Source organism: Leptodactylus fuscus, unplaced genomic scaffold (genome assembly GCF_031893055.1).
Source record: "Leptodactylus fuscus isolate aLepFus1 unplaced genomic scaffold, aLepFus1.hap2 HAP2_SCAFFOLD_118, whole genome shotgun sequence".
In the NCBI taxonomy this organism is placed as follows: domain Eukaryota; kingdom Metazoa; phylum Chordata; class Amphibia; order Anura; family Leptodactylidae; genus Leptodactylus; species Leptodactylus fuscus.
The window spans coordinates 162,052-183,418 of record NW_027440011.1 but is presented as its reverse complement, the minus strand read 5'-3'; the positions used below and the strand labels follow the sequence as shown (position 1 = coordinate 183,418).

At 56.1% G+C, this 21,367-nt stretch overlaps 1 protein-coding gene across 1 annotated transcript in view; it reads right to left on the bottom strand.

Moving 5' to 3' along the window:
• Positions 1-928: 928 nt before the first annotated feature.
• The window catches only part of LOC142186786 (phosphatidylinositol 4,5-bisphosphate 3-kinase catalytic subunit delta isoform-like), a 62,696-nt gene continuing 42,257 nt past the window's right edge, over positions 929-21,367 (bottom strand). The window contains exons 13-16 of the mRNA XM_075261365.1: positions 19,292-19,415; positions 3,555-3,700; positions 3,341-3,473; positions 929-1,063 (exon numbers count right to left, since the gene is read on the bottom strand). Of these exons, the coding sequence (XP_075117466.1) occupies positions 929-1,063; positions 3,341-3,473; positions 3,555-3,700; positions 19,292-19,415 (538 nt within the window). The remainder of the gene's footprint in view (positions 1,064-3,340; positions 3,474-3,554; positions 3,701-19,291; positions 19,416-21,367) is intronic.

Genomic DNA, 21,367 nt, shown 5'->3' with positions numbered 1-21,367 from the left:
ACATGTATGAGAAGATAAACCGACCACAATAAGAACATCATGGCTGGTTATCAGGAGAAGACACTACATGTATGAGAAGATAACCTGACTACAATAAGGACATCATGGCTGGTTATCAGGAGGACACTACATGTATGAGAAGATAACCTGACCACAATAAGGACATCATGGCTGGTTATCAGGAGGACACTACATGTATGAGAAGATAACCCGACCACAATAAGGACATCATGGCTGGTTATCAGGAGGACACTACATGTATGAGAAGATAACCTGACCACAATAAGGACATCATGGCTGGTTATCAGGAGGACACTACATGTATGAGAAGATAACCCGACCACAATAAGGACATCATGGCTGGTTATCAGGAGGACACTACATGTATGAGAAGATAACCTGACCACAATAAGGACATCATGGCTGGTTATCAGGAGGACACTACATGTATGAAAAGATAACCTGACCACAATAAGGACATCATGGCTGGTGTAGTAGTGTTGTGCGGTAGTGACGGATCTTAGAGGGAGGTCACCGGAGTATTCGCACATCTGCCCTAAAGTCTTCAGAAATCCATAGAAGTAAATCGGCGCAGTTTGGTGCGGACTTGTCTTTCCCGATCCTTCTGTCCCCACAGTCAGAGCGGGGTCAGGACACCCCATATACATTGCAGGGCCACCATTACTGTCCCGGCAGTGGTCAATGACAGAACATGAGGCTCAAAGTTTCAAAAACAAACTTTATAAAATTAGAACATTTTAAGTATAAAAACAATGAAATGAAAGAAGAAGTAACGGCGCAGGGCGAAACGTCAGAGTATAAGAGCGGGGTGAGGGGGCCTAGGACACGGTGGGGTGGGGGGGGCGTAGGACACGGTGGGGTGGGGGGGCCTAGGACACGGTGGGGTCCTCTGCAGGTCCTCCGGCCACTAGCGGTTGTCCCGGGCGAGGTTGTGCACCCACCAGTTGAGTTTGGTTTTCCAGCTGTCTCGAATGGCTGCATCAAACTTTATTCTAAAATTCTTCAGAGCGTCGTCATCACTGAGGCCAATGGCCAGGGAGTCCTAGAGGAGAAGACGGAGGAGATGACAGGACACGGGGAACAGATAGGGCGAGGGCAGCCATCAATGACCCTACAAGCCGTGGCCGCTTATCTGTGTATGACCCCGGATTACTTCTGACCACGTCTCTCCCTGACCCTACAAGCTGTGGCCGCTCATCTGTGTATGACCCCTGATTACTTCTGACCACGTCTCTCCCTGACCCTACAAGCTGTGGCCGCTTATCTGTGTATGACCCCGGATTACTTCTGACCACGTCTCTCCCTGACCCTACAAGCTGTGGCCGCTTATCTGTGTATGACCCCTGATTACTTCTGGCCATGTCTCTCCCTGACCCTACATGCCGTGGCCCCTTATCTGTGTATGACCCCGGATTACTTCTGACCACGTCTCTCCCTGACCCTACAAGCCGTGGCCGCTCATCTGTGTATGACCCCGGATTACTTCTGACCACGTCTCTTTGACCCTACAAACTGTGGCCGCTTATCTGTGTATGACCCCGGATTACTTCTGACCACGTCTCTCCCTGACCCTACATGCCGTGGCCCCTTATCTGTGTATGACCCCGGATTACTTCTGACCACGTCTCTCCCTGACCCTACATGCCGTGGCCCCTTATCTGTGTATGACCCCGGATTACTTCTGACCACGTCTCTTTGACCCTACAAACTGTGGCCGCTTATCTGTGTATGACCTGGATTACTTCTGGCCACGTCTCTCGCTGTCCCTACAAGCTGTGGCCGCTTATCTGTGTATGACCCCGGATTACTTCTGGCCACGTCTCTCCCTGACCCTACAAGCCGTGGCCCCTTATCTGTGTATGACCCGGATTACTTCTGGCCACGTCTCTCCCTGACCCCACAATCTGTGGCCACTTATCTTTGTATGATCCCGGATTACTTCTGACCACGTCTCTCCCTGACCCTACAAGTTGTGGCCGCTTATCTGTGTATGACCCCGGATAACTTCTGACCACGTCTCTCCCTGACCCTACATGCCGTGGCCCCTTATCTGTGTATGACCTGGATTACTTCTGACCACGTCTCTCCCTGACCCTACATGCCGTGGCCCCTTATCTGTGTATGACCCCGGATTACTTCTGACCACGTCTCTCCCTGACCCTACATGCCGTGGCCCCTTATCTGTGTATGACCCCGGATTACTTCTGACCACGTCTCTTTGACCCTACAAACTGTGGCCGCTTATCTGTGTATGACCTGGATTACTTCTGGCCACGTCTCTCGCTGTCCCTACAAGCTGTGGCCGCTTATCTGTGTATGACCCCAGATTACTTCTGGCCACGTCTCTCCCTGACCCTACAAGCCGTGGCCCCTTATCTGTGTATGACCCGGATTACTTCTGGCCACGTCTCTCCCTGACCCCACAATCTGTGGCCACTTATCTTTGTATGATCCCGGATTACTTCTGACCACGTCTCTCCCTGACCCTACAAGTTGTGGCCGCTTATCTGTGTATGACCCCGGATAACTTCTGACCATGTCTCTCCCTGACCCTACAAGTTGTGGCTGCTTATCTGTGTATAACCCCGGATTACTTCTGACCAACTCTCTCCCTGACCCTACAAGTTGTGGCCGCTTATCTGTGCATGACCCCAGATTACTTCTCACCACCTCTCTCCCTGACCCTACAAGTTGTGGCCGCTTATCTGTGCATGACCCCAGATTACTTCTGACCATGTCTCTCCCTGACCCTACAGGTTTTGGCCGCCTATCTGTGTATAACCCCGGATTACTTCTGACCACGTCTCTCCCTGACCTTACAAGTTGTGGCCGGTTATCTGTGCATGACCCCAGATTACTTCTGACCATGTCTCTCCCTGACCCTACAGGTTTTGGCCGCCTATCTGTGTATAACCCCGGATTACTTCTGACCACGCCTCTCCCTGACCCTACAAGTTATGGCCGCTTATCTGTGTATAACCCCGGATTACTTCTGACCACGTCTCTCCCTGACCCCACAATCTGTGGCCACTTATCTTTGTATGATCCCGGATTACTTCTGACCACGCCTCTCCCTGACCCTACAAGTTATGGCCGCTTATCTGTGTATAACCCCGGATTACTTCTGACCACGTCTCTCCCTGACCTTACAAGTTGTGGCCGCTTATCTGTGTATGACCCCGGATTACTTCTGACCACGTCTCTCCCTGACCCTACAAGCCGTGGCTGCTTATCTGTGCATGATCCCATATTACTTCTGACCACGTCTCTCCCTGGCCCTACAAGCCGTGGCCACCGACCTGACTTTCGGCAGACATACCTTCATGTACTGGGTGCACAGAGCGGAGTTGGGGTCGGTGGATGTGGCCTCTTCCATCAGGCTGACCACATTGAGAAGTAACGTCCTGTAGGTCCTCAGCACACTATACGCGTGGTCACACAAACACTGAAACCTGCAGGTGAGACACAGAGATGGTGCGCAGTGCACGGACATATCACCACCCCAGAGCCGTACCAGACATGGATGGACTCACCTACTAAACTTGGATTCATCGTGGGCCCTCCCATGCTGTATCACATGCAGGAAGTCCGAGGTCAGGATGAAGGGGGTTCGTTCCCGTCTGATGCCAAACTTGCTCTTGAATTTCCCCAGAATGTGCCCAAAATCGATGTGAAACATCTGGAGGAAGAGGAGGAGCAGCAGCCAAAAAGTGAGACAAGGACAGGACGCAAGGACAGGACACATACCCCATAGCTGGGGATCATATCAATGGCCCCGCCACAGAGAGCCCTGTCCTTCTCCAGCAGGTACCTGCACCCTCAGATAGTGCTACAGTCACCTCCAGATCTGTCCTTCTCCAGCAGGTACCTGCACCCTCAGCTAGTGTTACAGTCACCTCCAGATCTGCCCCTCTCCAGCAGGTACCTGCACCCTCAGCTAGTGTTACAGTCACCTCCAGATCTGCCCTTCTCCAGAAGGTACCTGCACCCTCAGCTAGTGCTACAGTCACCTCCAGATCTGCCCTTCTCCAGCAGGTACCTGCACCCTCAGCTAGTGTTACAGTCACCTCCAGATCTGCCCCTCTCCAGCAGGTACCTGCACCCTCAGCTAGTGTTACAGTCACCTCCAGATCTGCCCTTCTCCAGAAGGTACCTGCACCCTCAGCTAGTGCTACAGTCACCTCCAGATCTGTCCTTCTCCAGCAGGTACCTGCACCCTCAGCTAGTGCTACAGTCACCTCCAGATCTGCCCTTCTCCAGCAGGTACCTGCACCCTCAGCTAGTGCTACAGTCACCTCCAGATCTGCCCTTCTCCAGCAGGTACCTGCACCCTCAGCTAGTGCTACAGTCACCTCCAGATCTGCCCTTCTCCAGCAGGTACCTGCACCCTCAGCTAGTGCTACAGTCACCTCCAGATCTGTCCTTCTCCAGCAGGTACCTGCACCCTCAGCTAGTGCTACAGTCACCTCCAGATCTGTCCTTCTCCAGCAGGTACCTGCACCCTCAGCTAGCGTTACAGTCACCTCCAGATCTGCCCTTCTCCAGAAGGTACCTGCACCCTCAGCTAGTGTTACAGTCACCTCCAGATCTGCCCCTCTCCAGCAGGTACCTGCACCCTCAGCTAGTGTTACAGTCACCTCCAGATCTGCCCCTCTCCAGCAGGTACCTGCACCCTCAACTAGTGTTACAGTCACCTCCAGATCTGTCCTTCTCCAGCAGGTACCTGCACCCTCAGCTAGTGCTACAGTCACCTCCAGATCTGTCCTTCTCCAGCAGGTACCTGCACCCTCAGCTAGTGTTACCGTCACCTCCAGATCTGTCCTTCTCCAGAAGGTACCTGCACCCTCAGCTAGTGTTACCGTCACCTCCAGATCTGCCCCTCTCCAGCAGGTACCTGCACCCTCAGCTAGTGCTACAGTCACCTCCAGATCTGCCCTTCTCCAGCAGGTACCTGCACCCTCAGCTAGTGTTACAGTCACCTCCAGATCTGCCCCTCTCCAGCAGGTACCTGCACCCTCAGCTAGTGTTACAGTCACCTCCAGATCTGCCCTTCTCCAGAAGGTACCTGCACCCTCAGCTAGTGCTACAGTCACCTCCAGATCTGTCCTTCTCCAGCAGGTACCTGCACCCTCAGCTAGTGCTACAGTCACCTCCAGATCTGCCCTTCTCCAGCAGGTACCTGCACCCTCAGCTAGTGCTACAGTCACCTCCAGATCTGCCCTTCTCCAGCAGGTACCTGCACCCTCAGCTAGTGCTACAGTCACCTCCAGATCTGCCCTTCTCCAGCAGGTACCTGCACCCTCAGCTAGTGCTACAGTCACCTCCAGATCTGCCCTTCTCCAGCAGGTACCTGCACCCTCAGCTAGTGCTACAGTCACCTCCAGATCTGTCCTTCTCCAGCAGGTACCTGCACCCTCAGCTAGTGCTACAGTCACCTCCAGATCTGTCCTTCTCCAGCAGGTACCTGCACCCTCAGCTAGTGTTACAGTCACCTCCAGATCTGCCCTTCTCCAGAAGGTACCTGCACCCTCAGCTAGTGTTACAGTCACCTCCAGATCTGCCCCTCTCCAGCAGGTACCTGCACCCTCAGCTAGTGTTACAGTCACCTCCAGATCTGCCCCTCTCCAGCAGGTACCTGCACCCTCAACTAGTGTTACAGTCACCTCCAGATCTGTCCTTCTCCAGCAGGTACCTGCACCCTCAGCTAGTGCTACAGTCACCTCCAGATCTGTCCTTCTCCAGCAGGTACCTGCACCCTCAGCTAGTGTTACCGTCACCTCCAGATCTGTCCTTCTCCAGAAGGTACCTGCACCCTCAGCTAGTGTTACAGTCACCTCCAGATCTGCCCCTCTCCAGCAGGTACCTGCACCCTCAACTAGTGTTACAGTCACCTCCAGATCTGTCCTTCTCCAGCAGGTACCTGCACCCTCAGCTAGTGCTACAGTCACCTCCAGATCTGTCCTTCTCCAGCAGGTACCTGCACCCTCAACTAGTGTTACAGTCACCTCCAGATCTGCCCTTCTCCAGCAGGTACCTGCACCCTCAGGTAGTGCTACAGTCACCTCCAGATCTGCCCTTCTCCAGCAGGTACCTGCACCCTCAGCTGGTGCTACAGTCACCTCCAGATCTGCCCTTCTCCAGCAGGTACCTGCACCCTCAGCTGGTGCTACAGTCACCTCCAGATCTGTCCTTCTCCAGCAGGTACCTGCACCCTCAGCTGGTGCTACAGTCACCTCCAGATCTGCCCTTCTCCAGCAGGTACCTGCACCCTCAGCTGGTGCTACAGTCACCTCCAGATCTGCCCTTCTCCAGCAGGTACCTGCACCCTCAGCTAGTGCTACAGTCACCTCCAGATCTGCCCTTCTCCAGCAGGTACCTGCACCCTCAGGTAGTGCTACAGTCACCTCCAGATCTGTCCTTCTCCAGCAGGTACCTGCACCCTCAGCTGGTGCTACAGTCACCTCCAGATCTGCCCTTCTCCACCAGGTACCTGCACCCTCAGCTAGTGTTACAGTCACCTCCAGATCTGCCCTTCTCCAGCAGGTACCTGCACCCTCAGCTAGTGCTACAGTCACCTCCAGATCTGCCCTTCTCCAGTAGGTACCTGCACCCTCAACTAGTGCTACAGTCACCTCCAGATCTGCCCTTCTCCAGCAGGTACCTGCACCCTCAACTAGTGCTACAGTCACCTCCAGATCTGCCCTTCACCTGCAGGTACCTGCACCCTCAGCTAGTGCTACAGTCACCTCCAGATCTGCCCTTCACCTGCAGGTACCTGCACCCTCAGCTAGTGCTACAGTCACCTCCAGATCTGCCCTTCTCCAGCAGGTACCTGCACCCTCAACTAGTGCTACAGTCACCTCCAGATCTGCCCTTCTCCAGTAGGTACCTGCACCCTCAGGTAGTGTTACAGTCACCTCCAGATCTGCCCCTCTCCAGCAGGTACCTGCACCCTGAGCTGGTGCTACAGTCACCTCCAGATCTGCCCTTCTCCAGCAGGTACCTGCACCCTCAGCTGGTGCTACAGTCACCTCCAGATCTGCCCTTCTCCAGCAGGTACCTGCACCCTCAGATAGTGCTACAGTCACCTCCAGATCTGCCCTTCTCCAGCAGGTACCTGCACCCTCAGATAGTGCTACAGTCACCTCCAGATCTTCCCTTCTCCAGCAGGTACCTGCACCCTCAGCTAGTGTTACAGTCACCTCCAGATCTGTCCTTCTCCAGCAGGTACCTGCACCCTCAGCTAGTGCTACAGTCACCTCCAGATCTGCCCTTCTCCAGCAGGTACCTGCACCCTCAGCTGGTGCTACAGTCACCTCCAGATCTGCCTTTCTCCAGCAGGTACCTGCACCCTCAGCTAGTGCTACAGTCACCTCCAGATCTGCCCTTCTCCAGCAGGTACCTGCACCCTCAGGTAGTGCTACAGTCACCTCCAGATCTGCCCTTCTCCAGCAGGTACCTGCACCCTCAGCTGGTGCTACAGTCACCTCCAGATCTGTCCTTCTCCAGCAGGTACCTGCACCCTCAGATAGTGCTACAGTCACCTCCAGATCTGCCCTTCACCTGCAGGTACCTGCACCCTCAGCTAGTGCTACAGTCACCTCCAGATCTGCCCTTCTCCAGCAGGTACCTGCACCCTCAGCTAGTGCTACAGTCACCTCCAGATCTGTCCTTCTCCAGCAGGTACCTGCACCCTCAGCTAGTGCTACAGTCACCTCCAGATCTGCCCTTCTCCAGCAGGTACCTGCACCCTCAGCTAGTGCTACAGTCACCTCCAGATCTGCCCTTCTCCAGCAGGTACCTGCACCCTCAGCTGGTGCTACAGTCACCTCCAGATCTGCCCTTCTCCAGCAGGTACCTGCACCCTCAGCTAGTGTTACAGTCACCTCCAGATCCGCCCTTCTCCAGCAGGTACCTGCACCCTCAGCTAGTGTTACAGTCACCTCCAGATCTGCCCTTCTCCAGCAGGTACCTGCACCCTCAGATAGTGCTACAGTCACCTCCAGATCTGCCCTTCTCCAGCAGGTACCTGCACCCTCAGCTAGTGTTACAGTCACCTCCAGATCTGCCCTTCTCCAGCAGGTACCTGCACCCTCAGCTGGTGCTACAGTCACCTCCAGATCTGCCCCTCTCCACCAGGTACCTGCACCCTCAGCTGGTGCTACAGTCACCTCCAGATCTGCCCCTCTCCAGCAGGTACCTGCACCCTCAGCTAGTGCTACAGTCACCTCCAGATCTGCCCCTCTCCAGCAGGTACCTGCACCCTCAGCTAGTGCTACAGTCACCTCCAGATCTGCCCCTCTCCACCAGGTACCTGCACCCTCAGCTAGTGCTACAGTCACCTCCAGATCTGTCCTTCTCCAGCAGGTACCTGCACCCTCAACTAGTGTTACAGTCACCTCCAGATCTGCCCCTCTCCAGCAGGTACCTGCACCCTCAACTAGTGTTACAGTCACCTCCAGATCTGTCCTTCTCCAGCAGGTACCTGCACCCTCAGCTAGTGCTACAGTCACCTCCAGATCTGCCCTTCACCTGCAGGTACCTGCACCCTCAGCTAGTGCTACAGTCACCTCTAGATCTGCCCTTCTCCAGCAGGTACCTGCACCCTCGGCTAGTGCTACAGTCACCTCTAGATCTGCCCTTCTCCAGCAGGTACCTGCACCCTCAGCTAGTGCTACAGTCACCTCCAGATCTGCCCCTCTCCACCAGGTACCTGCACCCTCAGCTGGTGCTACAGTCACCTCCAGATCTGCCCTTCTCCACCAGGTACCTGCACCCTCAACTAGTGCTACAGTCACCTCCAGATCTGCCCCTCTCCACCAGGTACCTGCACCCTCAGCTGGTGCTACAGTCACCTCCAGATCTGCCCCTCTCCAGCAGGTACCTGCACCCTCAGCTAGTGCTACAGTCACCTCCAGATCTGCCCCTCTCCAGCAGGTACCTGCACCCTCAGGTAGTGCTACAGTCACCTCCAGATCTGCCCTTCTCCAGCAGGTACCTGCACCCTCAGCTAGTGTTACAGTCACCTCCAGATCTGCCCTTCTCCAGCAGGTACCTGCACCCTCAGCTGGTGCTACAGTCACCTCCAGATCTGCCCCTCTCCACCAGGTACCTGCACCCTCAGCTGGTGCTACAGTCACCTCCAGATCTGCCCCTCTCCAGCAGGTACCTGCACCCTCAGGTAGTGCTACAGTCACCTCCAGATCTGCCCTTCTCCAGCAGGTACCTGCACCCTCAGCTAGTGTTACAGTCACCTCCAGATCTGCCCTTCTCCAGCAGGTACCTGCACCCTCAGCTAGTGTTACCGTCACCTCCAGATCTGCCCTTCTCCAGCAGGTACCTGCACCCTCAGCTAGTGTTACAGTCACCTCCAGATCTGCCCCTCTCCACCAGGTACCTGCACCCTCAGCTGGTGCTACAGTCACCTCCAGATCTGCCCCTCTCCAGCAGGTACCTGCACCCTCAGGTAGTGCTACAGTCACCTCCAGATCTGCCCTTCTCCAGCAGGTACCTGCACCCTCAGCTAGTGCTACAGTCACCTCCAGATCTGCCCCTCTCCAGCAGGTACCTGCACCCTCAGGTAGTGCTACAGTCACCTCCAGATCTGCCCTTCTCCAGCAGGTACCTGCACCCTCAGCTAGTGTTACAGTCACCTCCAGATCTGTCCTTCTCCAGAAGGTACCTGCACCCTCAGCTAGTGCTACAGTCACCTCCAGATCTGCCCCTCTCCAGCAGGTACCTGCACCCTCAGCTAGTGCTACAGTCACCTCCAGATCTGCCCTTCTCCAGCAGGTACCTGCACCCTCAGCTAGTGCTACAGTCACCTCCAGATCTGCCCTTCTCCAGCAGGTACCTGCACCCTCAGCTAGTGCTACAGTCACCTCCAGATCTGCCCTTCTCCAGCAGGTACCTGCACCCTCAGCTAGTGTTACAGTCACCTCCAGATCTGCCCTTCTCCAGCAGGTACCTGCACCCTCAGCTGGTGCTACAGTCACCTCCAGATCTGCCCTTCTCCAGCAGGTACCTGCACCCTCAGGTAGTGTTACAGTCACCTCCAGATCTGCCCCTCTCCAGCAGGTACCTGCACCCTCAGCTTGTGCTACAGTCACCTCCAGATCTGCCCTTCTCCAGCAGGTACCTGCACCCTCAGCTAGTGCTACAGTCACCTCCAGATCTGCCCTTCTCCAGCAGGTACCTGCACCCTCAGCTAGTGTTACAGTCACCTCTAGATCTGCCCTTCTCCAGCAGGTATCTGCATCCTCAGCTAGTGCTACAGTCACCTCCAGATCTGCCCTTCTCCAGCAGGTACCTGCACCCTCAGCTAGTGCTACAGTCACCTCCAGATCTGCCCTTCTCCAGCAGGTACCTGCACCCTCAGCTTGTGCTACAGTCACCTCCAGATCTGCCCTTCTCCAGCAGGTACCTGCACCCTCAGCTAGTGTTACAGTCACCTCCAGATCTGCCCTTCTCCAGCAGGTACCTGCACCCTCAGCTAGTGTTACAGTCACCTCCAGATCTGCCCTTCTCCAGCAGGTACCTGCACCCTCAGCTAGTGCTACAGTCACCTCCAGATCTGCCCTTCTCCAGCAGGTACCTGCACCCTCAGCTGGTGCTACAGTCACCTCCAGATCTGCCCTTCTCCAGCAGGTACCTGCACCCTCAGCTAGTGTTACAGTCACCTCCAGATCCGCCCGTCTCCAGCAGGTACCTGCACCCTCAGCTAGTGCTACAGTCACCTCCAGATCTGCCCTTCACCAGCAGGTACCTGCACCCTCAGATAGTGCTACAGTCACCTCCAGATCTGCCCTTCTCCAGCAGGTACCTGCACCCTCAGCTGGTGTTACAGTCACCTCCAGATCTGCCCCTCTCCAGCAGGTACCTGCACCCTCAGCTGGTGCTACAGTCACCTCCAGATCTGCCCTTCTCCAGCAGGTACCTGCACCCTCAGCTAGTGCTACAGTCACCTCCAGATCTGCCCCTCTCCAGCAGGTACCTGCACCCTCAGCTGGTGCTACAGTCACCTCCAGATCTGCCCTTCTCCAGCAGGTACCTGCACCCTCAGCTAGTGCTACAGTCACCTCCAGATCTGTCCTTCTCCAGCAGGTACCTGCACCCTCAGCTAGTGTTACAGTCACCTCCAGATCTGTCCTTCTCCAGCAGGTACCTGCACCCTCAACTAGTGTTACAGTCACCTCCAGATCTGTCCTTCTCCAGCAGGTACCTGCACCCTCAGCTAGTGCTACAGTCACCTCCAGATCTGTCCTTCTCCAGCAGGTACCTGCACCCTCAGATAGTGCTACAGTCACCTCCAGATCTGTCCTTCTCCAGCAGGTACCTGCACCCTCAGCTGGTGCTACAGTCACCTCCAGATCTGCCCCTCTCCAGCAGGTACCTGCACCCTCAACTAGTGTTACAGTCACCTCCAGATCTGCCCTTCTCCAGCAGGTACCTGCACCCTCAGCTAGTGTTACAGTCACCTCCAGATCTGCCCCTCTCCACCAGGTACCTGCACCCTCAGCTGGTGCTACAGTCACCTCCAGATCTGTCCTTCTCCAGCAGGTACCTGCACCCTCAGCTAGTGCTACAGTCACCTCCAGATCTGCCCCTCTCCAGCAGGTACCTGCACCCTCAGCTGGTGCTACAGTCACCTCCAGATCTGTCCTTCTCCAGCAGGTACCTGCACCCTCAGCTGGTGCTACAGTCACCTCCAGATCTGTCCTTCTCCAGCAGGTACCTGCACCCTCAGATAGTGCTACAGTCACCTCCAGATCTGCCCTTCTCCAGCAGGTACCTGCACCCTCAGCTAGTGTTACAGTCACCTCCAGATCTGCCCTTCTCCAGCAGGTACCTGCACCCTCAGCTAGTGTTACAGTCACCTCCAGATCTGCCCTTCTCCAGCAGGTACCTGCACCCTCAGCTAGTGCTACAGTCACCTCCAGATCTGCCCTTCTCCAGCAGGTACCTGCACCCTCAGCTAGTGTTACAGTCACCTCTAGATCTGCCCTTCTCCAGCAGGTATCTGCATCCTCAGCTAGTGCTACAGTCACCTCCAGATCTGCCCTTCTCCAGCAGGTACCTGCACCCTCAGCTAGTGCTACAGTCACCTCCAGATCTGCCCTTCTCCAGCAGGTACCTGCACCCTCAGCTTGTGCTACAGTCACCTCCAGATCTGCCCTTCTCCAGCAGGTACCTGCACCCTCAGCTAGTGTTACAGTCACCTCCAGATCTGCCCTTCTCCAGCAGGTACCTGCACCCTCAGCTAGTGTTACAGTCACCTCCAGATCTGCCCTTCTCCAGCAGGTACCTGCACCCTCAGCTAGTGCTACAGTCACCTCCAGATCTGCCCTTCTCCAGCAGGTACCTGCACCCTCAGCTTGTGCTACAGTCACCTCCAGATCTGCCCTTCTCCAGCAGGTACCTGCACCCTCAGCTGGTGCTACAGTCACCTCCAGATCTGCCCTTCTCCAGCAGGTACCTGCACCCTCAGCTAGTGCTACAGTCACCTCCAGATCTGCCCTTCTCCAGCAGGTACCTGCACCCTCAGCTTGTGCTACAGTCACCTCCAGATCTGCCCTTCTCCAGCAGGTACCTGCACCCTCAGCTAGTGTTACAGTCACCTCCAGATCTGCCCTTCTCCAGCAGGTACCTGCACCCTCAGCTAGTGTTACAGTCACCTCCAGATCTGCCCTTCTCCAGCAGGTACCTGCACCCTCAGCTAGTGCTACAGTCACCTCCAGATCTGCCCTTCTCCAGCAGGTACCTGCACCCTCAGCTTGTGCTACAGTCACCTCCAGATCTGCCCTTCTCCAGCAGGTACCTGCACCCTCAGCTGGTGCTACAGTCACCTCCAGATCTGCCCTTCTCCAGCAGGTACCTGCACCCTCAGCTAGTGTTACAGTCACCTCCAGATCCGCCCTTCTCCAGCAGGTACCTGCACCCTCAGCTAGTGCTACAGTCACCTCCAGATCTGCCCTTCACCAGCAGGTACCTGCACCCTCAGATAGTGCTACAGTCACCTCCAGATCTGCCCTTCTCCAGCAGGTACCTGCACCCTCAGCTGGTGTTACAGTCACCTCCAGATCTGCCCCTCTCCAGCAGGTACCTGCACCCTCAGCTGGTGCTACAGTCACCTCCAGATCTGCCCTTCTCCAGCAGGTACCTGCACCCTCAGCTAGTGCTACAGTCACCTCCAGATCTGCCCCTCTCCAGCAGGTACCTGCACCCTCAGCTGGTGCTACAGTCACCTCCAGATCTGCCCTTCTCCAGCAGGTACCTGCACCCTCAGCTAGTGCTACAGTCACCTCCAGATCTGTCCTTCTCCAGCAGGTACCTGCACCCTCAGCTAGTGTTACAGTCACCTCCAGATCTGTCCTTCTCCAGCAGGTACCTGCACCCTCAACTAGTGTTACAGTCACCTCCAGATCTGTCCTTCTCCAGCAGGTACCTGCACCCTCAGATAGTGCTACAGTCACCTCCAGATCTGTCCTTCTCCAGCAGGTACCTGCACCCTCAGATAGTGCTACAGTCACCTCCAGATCTGTCCTTCTCCAGCAGGTACCTGCACCCTCAGCTGGTGCTACAGTCACCTCCAGATCTGCCCCTCTCCAGCAGGTACCTGCACCCTCAACTAGTGTTACAGTCACCTCCAGATCTGCCCTTCTCCAGCAGGTACCTGCACCCTCAGCTGGTGCTACAGTCACCTCCAGATCTGTCCTTCTCCAGCAGGTACCTGCACCCTCAGATAGTGCTACAGTCACCTCCAGATCTGCCCTTCTCCAGCAGGTACCTGCACCCTCAGCTAGTGTTACAGTCACCTCCAGATCTGTCCTTCTCCAGCAGGTACCTGCACCCGCATTGTATTTATTGTAATGTTACCGCTAGCACCCCCAACCCCCCCCGCTGTCTGAGGCGGATGATCAAAAGATGAACAACCGCCTCAGGCAGCAGAGAGGCTAGGTTCACCACTGGTTGTCATGGTGGAGTCGGTGGTTGTCATAGTGCCGATATCTGTCAGGCTGGAGTCGGTGGTCGTCGTGGCGCTCATATCTGTCAGGGTGGAGTCGGTGGTCGTCGTGGAGCTCATATCTGTCAGGGTGGAGTTGGTGGTCGTCGTGGCGCTCATATCTGTCAGGGTGGAGTCGGTGGTTGTCGTGGCGCTCATATCTGTCAGGGTGGAGTCGGTGGTCGTCATGGCGCTCATATCTGTCAGGGTGGAGTCGGTGGTTGTCGTGGCGCTCATATCTGTCAGGGTGGAGTCAGTGGTTGTCGTGGCGCTCATATCTGTCAGGGTGGAATCGGTGGTCGTCGTGGTGCTCATATGTGTAAGGGTGGAGTCGGTGGTCGTCGTGGCGCTCTTATCTGTCAGGGTGGAGTCGGTGGTTGTCGTGGCGCTCATATCTGTCAGGGTGGAGTCGGTGGTTGTCGTGGCACTCATATCTGTCAGGGTGGAGTCGGTGGTCGTCGTGGCGCTCATATGTGTAAGGGTGGAGTCGGTGGTCGTTGTGGCGCTCATATGTGTAAGGGTGGAGTCGGTGGTCGTTGTGGCGCTCATATCTGTCAGGGTGGAGTCGGTGGTCGTCGTGGCACTCATATCTGTCAGGGTGGAGTCGGTGGTCGTCGTGGCGCTCATATCTGTCAGGGTGGAGTCGGTGGTCGTCGTGGCGCTCATATCTGTCAGGGTGGAGTCGGTGGTCGTCGTGGCGCTCATATCTGTCAGGGTGGAGTCGGTGGTCGTCGTGGTGCTCATATGTGTAAGGGTGGAGTCGGTGGTCGTCGTGGCGCTCTTATCTGTCAGGGTGGAGGAGGTTTCGTCGTGGCGCTCATATCTGTCAGGGTGGAGTCGGTGGTCGTCGTGGCACTCATATCTGTCAGGGTGGAGTTGGTGGTCATTGTGGCGCTCATATCTGTCAGGGTGGAGTCGGTGGTTGTCGTGGCGCTCATATCTGTCAGGGTGGAGTCGGTGGTCATTGTGGCGCTCATATCTGTCAGGGTGGAGTCGGTGGTCATTGTGGCGCTCATATCTATCAGGGTGGAGTTGGTTTCGTCGTGGCGCTCATATCTGTCAGGGTGGAGTCGGTGGTTATTGTGGCGTTCATATCTGTCAGGGTGGAGGTGGTTTCGTCGTGGTGCTTATATCTGTCAGGGTGGAGTCGGTGGTCGTCGTGGCGCTCATATCTGTCAGGGTGGAGTCGGTGGTCGTCGTGGCGCTCTTATCTGTCAGGGTGGAGTTGGTGGTCATCGTGGCGCTCATATCTGTCAGAGTGGAGTCGGTGGTCGTCGTGGCGCTCATATCTGTCAGGGTGGAGTCGGTGGTTGTCGTGGCGCTCATATCTATCAGGGTGGAGTTGGTGGTCGTCGTGGCGCTCATATCTGTCAGGGTGGAGTCGGTGGTCGTCGTGGCGCTCATATCTGTCAGGGTGGAGTCGGTGGTCGTCGTGGCGCTCTTATCTGTCAGGGTGGAGTCGGTGGTCGTCATGGCGCTCATATCTGTCAGGGTGGAGTCGGTGGTCATTGTGGCACTCATATCTGTCAGGGTGGAGTCGGTGGTCGTCGTGGCACTCATATCTGTCAGGGTGGAGTCGGTGGTCGTCGTGGCACTCATTTCTGTCAGGGTGGAGTCGGTGGTTGTCGTGGCACTCATATCTGTCAGGGTGGAGTCGGTGGTCGTCGTGGCGCTCATATCTGTCAGGGTGGAGTTGGTGGTCGTCGTGGCGCTCATATCTGTCAGGGTGGAGTCGGTGGTTGTCGTGGCGCTCATATCTGTCAGGGTGGAGTCGGTGGTTGTCGTGGCGCTCATATCTATCAGGGTGGAGGTGGTTTCGTCGTGGCGTTCATATCTATCAGGGTGGAGTTGGTGGTCGTCGTGGCGCTCATATCTGTCAGGGTGGAGTCGGTGGTCGTCATGGCGCTCATATCTGTCAGGGTGGAGTCGGTGGCGCTCATATCTGTCAGGGTGGAGTCGGTGGCGCTCATATCTGTCAGGGTGGAGTCGGTGGCGCTCATATCTGTCAGGGTGGAGTCGGTGGCGCTCATATCTGTCAGGGTGGAGTCGGTGGCGCTCATATCTGTCAGGGTGGAGTCGGTGGCGCTCATATCTGTCAGGGTGGAGTCGGTGGCGCTCATATCTGTCAGGGTGGAGTCGGTGGCGCTCATATCTGTCAGGGTGGAGTCGGTGGCGCTCATATCTGTCAGGGTGGAGTCGGTGGCGCTCATATCTGTCAGGGTGGAGTCGGTGGCGCTCATATCTCTCAGGGTGGAGTCGGTGGCGCTCATATCTCTCAGGGTGGAGTCGGTGGCGCTCATATCTGTCAGGGTGGAGTCGGTGGCGCTCATATCTGTCAGGGTGGAGTCGGTGGTTGTCGTGGCGCTCATATCTGTCAGGGTGGAGTCGGTGGTCATTGTGGCGCTCATATCTGTCAGGGTGGAGTCGGTGGTCATTGTGGCGCTCATATCTATCAGGGTGGAGGTGGTTTCGTCGTGGCGCTCATATCTGTCAGGGTGGAGTCGGTGGTTATTGTGGCGTTCATATCTGTCAGGGTGGAGGTGGTTTCGTCGTGGCGCTCATATCTGTCAGGGTGGAGTCGGTGGTCGTCGTGGCGCTCATATCTGTCAGGGTGGAGTCGGTGGTTATTGTGGCGTTCATATCTGTCAGGGTGGAGTCGGTGGTTGTCGTGGCGCTCATATCTGTCAGAGTGGAGTCGGTGGTCGTCGTGGCGCTCATATCTGTCAGGGTGGAGTCGGTGGTTGTCGTGGCGCTCATATCTATCAGGGTGGAGTTGGTGGTCGTCGTGGCGCTCATATCTGTCAGGGTGGAGTCGGTGGTTGTCGTGGCGCTCATATCTGTCAGGGTGGAGTCGGTGGCGCTCATATCTGTCAGGGTGGAGTCGGTGGCGCTCATATCTGTCAGGGTGGAGTCGGTGGTCATTGTGGCACTCATATCTGTCAGGGTGGAGTCGGTGGTCGTCGTGGCACTCATATCTGTCAGGGTGGAGTCGGTGGTCGTCGTGGCACTCATATCTGTCAGGGTGGAGTCGGTGGTTGTCGTGGCACTCATATCTGTCAGGGTGGAGTCGGTGGTCGTCGTGGCGCTCATATCTGTCAGGGTGGAGTCGGTGGTTGTCGTGGCGCTCATATCTGTCAGGGTGGAGTCGGTGGTTGTCGTGGCGCTCATATCTATCAGGGTGGAGGTGGTTTCGTCGTGGCGTTCATATCTATCAGGGTGGAGTTGGTGGTCGTCGTGGCGCTCATATCTGTCAGGGTGGAGTCGGTGGTCGTCATGGCGCTCATATCTGTCAGGGTGGAGTCGGTGGCGCTCATATCTGTCAGGGTGGAGTCGGTGGCGCTCATATCTGTCAGGGTGGAGTCGGTGGCGCTCATATCTGTCAGGGTGGAGTCGGTGGCGCTCATATCTGTCAGGGTGGAGTCGGTGGCGCTCATATCTGTCAGGGTGGAGTCGGTGGCGCTCATATCTCTCAGGGTGGAGTCGGTGGCGCTCATATCTCTCAGGGTGGAGTCGGTGGCGCTCATATCTGTCAGGGTGGAGTCGGTGGCGCTCATATCTGTCAGGGTGGAGTCGGTGGTTGTCGTGGCGCTCATATCTGTCAGGGTGGAGTCGGTGGTCATTGTGGCGCTCATATCTGTCAGGGTGGAGTCGGTGGTCATTGTGGCGCTCATATCTATCAGGGTGGAGGTGGTTTCGTCGTGGCGCTCATATCTGTCAGGGTGGAGTCGGTGGTTATTGTGGCGTTCATATCTGTCAGGGTGGAGGTGGTTTCGTCGTGGCGCTCATATCTGTCAGGGTGGAGTCGGTGGTCGTCGTGGCGCTCATATCTGTCAGGGTGGAGTCGGTGGTTATTGTGGCGTTCATATCTGTCAGGGTGGAGTCGGTGGTTGTCGTGGCGCTCATATCTGTCAGAGTGGAGTCGGTGGTCGTCGTGGCGCTCATATCTGTCAGGGTGGAGTCGGTGGTTGTCGTGGCGCTCATATCTATCAGGGTGGAGTTGGTGGTCGTCGTGGCGCTCATATCTGTCAGGGTGGAGTCGGTGGTTGTCGTGGCGCTCATATCTGTCAGGGTGGAGTCGGTGGCGCTCATATCTGTCAGGGTGGAGTCGGTGGCGCTCATATCTGTCAGGGTGGAGTCGGTGGTCATTGTGGCACTCATATCTGTCAGGGTGGAGTCGGTGGTCGTCGTGGCACTCATATCTGTCAGGGTGGAGTCGGTGGTCGTCGTGGCACTCATATCTGTCAGGGTGGAGTCGGTGGTTGTCGTGGCACTCATATCTGTCAGGGTGGAGTCGGTGGTCGTCGTGGCGCTCATATCTGTCAGGGTGGAGTCGGTGGTTGTCGTGGCGCTCATATCTGTCAGGGTGGAGTCGGTGGTTGTCGTGGCGCTCATATCTATCAGGGTGGAGGTGGTTTCGTCGTGGCGTTCATATCTATCAGGGTGGAGTTGGTGGTCGTCGTGGCGCTCATATCTGTCAGGGTGGAGTCGGTGGTCGTCATGGCGCTCATATCTGTCAGGGTGGAGTCGGTGGCGCTCATATCTGTCAGGGTGGAGTCGGTGGCGCTCATATCTGTCAGGGTGGAGTCGGTGGCGCTCATATCTGTCAGGGTGGAGTCGGTGGCGCTCATATCTGTCAGGGTGGAGTCGGTGGCGCTCATATCTGTCAGGGTGGAGTCGGTGGCGCTCATATCTGTCAGGGTGGAGTCGGTGGCGCTCATATCTGTCAGGGTGGAGTCGGTGGCGCTCATATCTGTCAGGGTGGAGTCGGTGGCGCTCATATCTGTCAGGGTGGAGTCGGTGGTCGTCGTGGCGCTCATATGTGTAAGGGTGGAGTCGGTGGTTGTCGTGGCACTCATATCTGTCAGGGTGGAGTCGGTGGTCGTCGTGGCGCTCATATCTGTCAGGGTGGAGTCGGTGGTCGTCATGGCGCTCATATCTGTCAGGGTGGAGTCGGTGGCGCTCATATCTGTCAGGGTGGAGTCGGTGGCGCTCATATCTGTCAGGGTGGAGTCGGTGGCGCTCATATCTGTCAGGGTGGAGTCGGTGGCGCTCATATCTGTCAGGGTGGAGTCGGTGGCGCTCATATCTGTCAGGGTGGAGTCGGTGGCGCTCATATCTGTCAGGGTGGAGTCGGTGGCGCTCATATCTGTCAGGGTGGAGTCGGTGGCGCTCATATCTCTCAGGGTGGAGTCGGTGATTCGCTATGAGGGACTGGAAGCCATCCTGACATGACATTGACAGCCGCTTGGCTCTGAGATGAATTTGCACCTGTCCAGTCTTCTGAATCATAATGTTGTCACTGTGTCGGTCTCCGATGCCAAGGACGTAGGTGGCCACACAGTAGCCGGCGCAGGACAGCGTGAACTCCTCCAAGGCGCCTTGTAGAGACTCCCTGCAAGATACAGATAAGCCAGTTACATACGACATCCCTTCATCCCCCACCTCGGTACGGGGCGACCAACACTATGACCAGGTAAGGTCATCACCCGGGATGGAGAAGGTTCTGTAAGGGCACAACGGAGGCAAAACACTGCGACCACGGGCACAAGAGAATCTCCAAGAGAAGGACTGGACACCACAAGAACGTCTGACCCAAAAGATGGATGGAGGTCCACGAGGTTCCCGCTCTGTCAGAGGGCACATGGGTAGAAGAGGGTCAGAAGGGATGAAGGACCTAGAAAGGACGTCTAGTAACGGGAGACACGGTCCTTGTCTGCCACAAATTGTTGTCATGGCGCCATGGCAGTGAGAGAAGAGTGACAAACAGTGACAAACAGGACCCCCATCTAGTGAGAACAGGAAGAGGAAGAAGACCCCCATCTAGCGACAAACAGGAGGAGGACCTCCATCTAGTGACAAACAGGAAGAGGAGGAGGACCCCCATCTAGCGACAAACAGGAGGAGGACCCCTATCTAGTGACAAACAGGAAGAGGAGGAGGACCTCCATCTAGTGACAAACAGGAAGAGGAGGAGGACCTCCATCTAGTGACAAACAGGAAGAGGAGGAGGACCTCCATCTAGTGACAAACAGGAAGAGGAGGAGGACCCCCATCTAGTGACAAACAGGAAGAGGACCCCTATCTAGTGACAAACAGGAAGAGGAGGAGGACCCCCATCTAGTGACAAACAGGAAGAGGAAGAGGACCCCCATCTAGTGACAAACAGGAAGAGGAAGAAGACCCCCATCTAGCGACAAACAGGAGGAGGACCTCCATCTAGTGACAAACAGGAAGAGGAGGAGGACCCCCATCTAGTGACAAACAGGAAGAGGAAGAGGACCCCCATCTAGCGACAAACAGGAGGAGGACCTCCATCTAGTGACAAACAGGAAGAGGAGGAGGACCCCCATCTAGTGACAAACAGGAAGAGGACCCCTATCTAGTGACAAACAGGAAGAGGAGGAGGACCCCCATCTAGTGACAAACAGGAAGAGGAAGAGGACCCCCATCTAGTGACAAACAGGAAGAGGAAGAAGACCCCCATCTAGCGACAAACAGGAGGAGGACCTCCATCTAGTGACAAACAGGAAGAGGAGGAGGACCCCCATCTAGTGACAAACAGGAAGAGGAAGAGGACCCCCATCTAGCGACAAACAGGAGGAGGACCTCCATCTAGTGACAAACAGGAAGAGGAGGAGGACCCCCATCTAGTGACAAACAGGAAGAGGACCCCTATCTAGTGACAAACAGGAAGAGGAGGAGGACCCCCATCTAGTGACAAACAGGAAGAGGAAGAGGACCCCCATCTAGTGACAAACAGGAAGAGGAAGAAGACCCCCATCTAGCGACAAACAGGAGGAGGACCTCCATCTAGTGACAAACAGGAAGAGGAGGAGGACCCCCATCTAGTGACAAACAGGAAGAGGACCCCTATCTAGTGACAAACAGGAAGAGGAGGAGGACCCCCATCTAGTGACAAACAGGAAGAGGAGGAGGACCCCCATCTAGTGACAAACAGGAAGAGGACCCCTATCTAGTGACAAACAGGAAGAGGAGGAGGACCCCCATCTAGCGACAAACAGGAAGAGGACCTCCATCTAGTGACAAACAGGAAGAGGAAGAAGACCCCCATCTAGTGACAAACAGGAAGAGGAGGAGGACCCCCATCTAGTGACAAACAGGAAGAGGAAGAAGACCCCCATCTAGTGACAAACAGGAAGAGGAGGAGGACCCCCATCTAGTGACAAACAGGAAGAGGACCCCTATCTAGTGACAAACAGGAAAAGGAGGAGGACCCCATCTAGTGACAAACAGGAAGAGGACCCCCATCTAGCGACAAACAGGAAGAGGACCCCTATCTAGTGACAAACAGGAAGAGGAGGAGGACCCCCATCTAGTGACAAA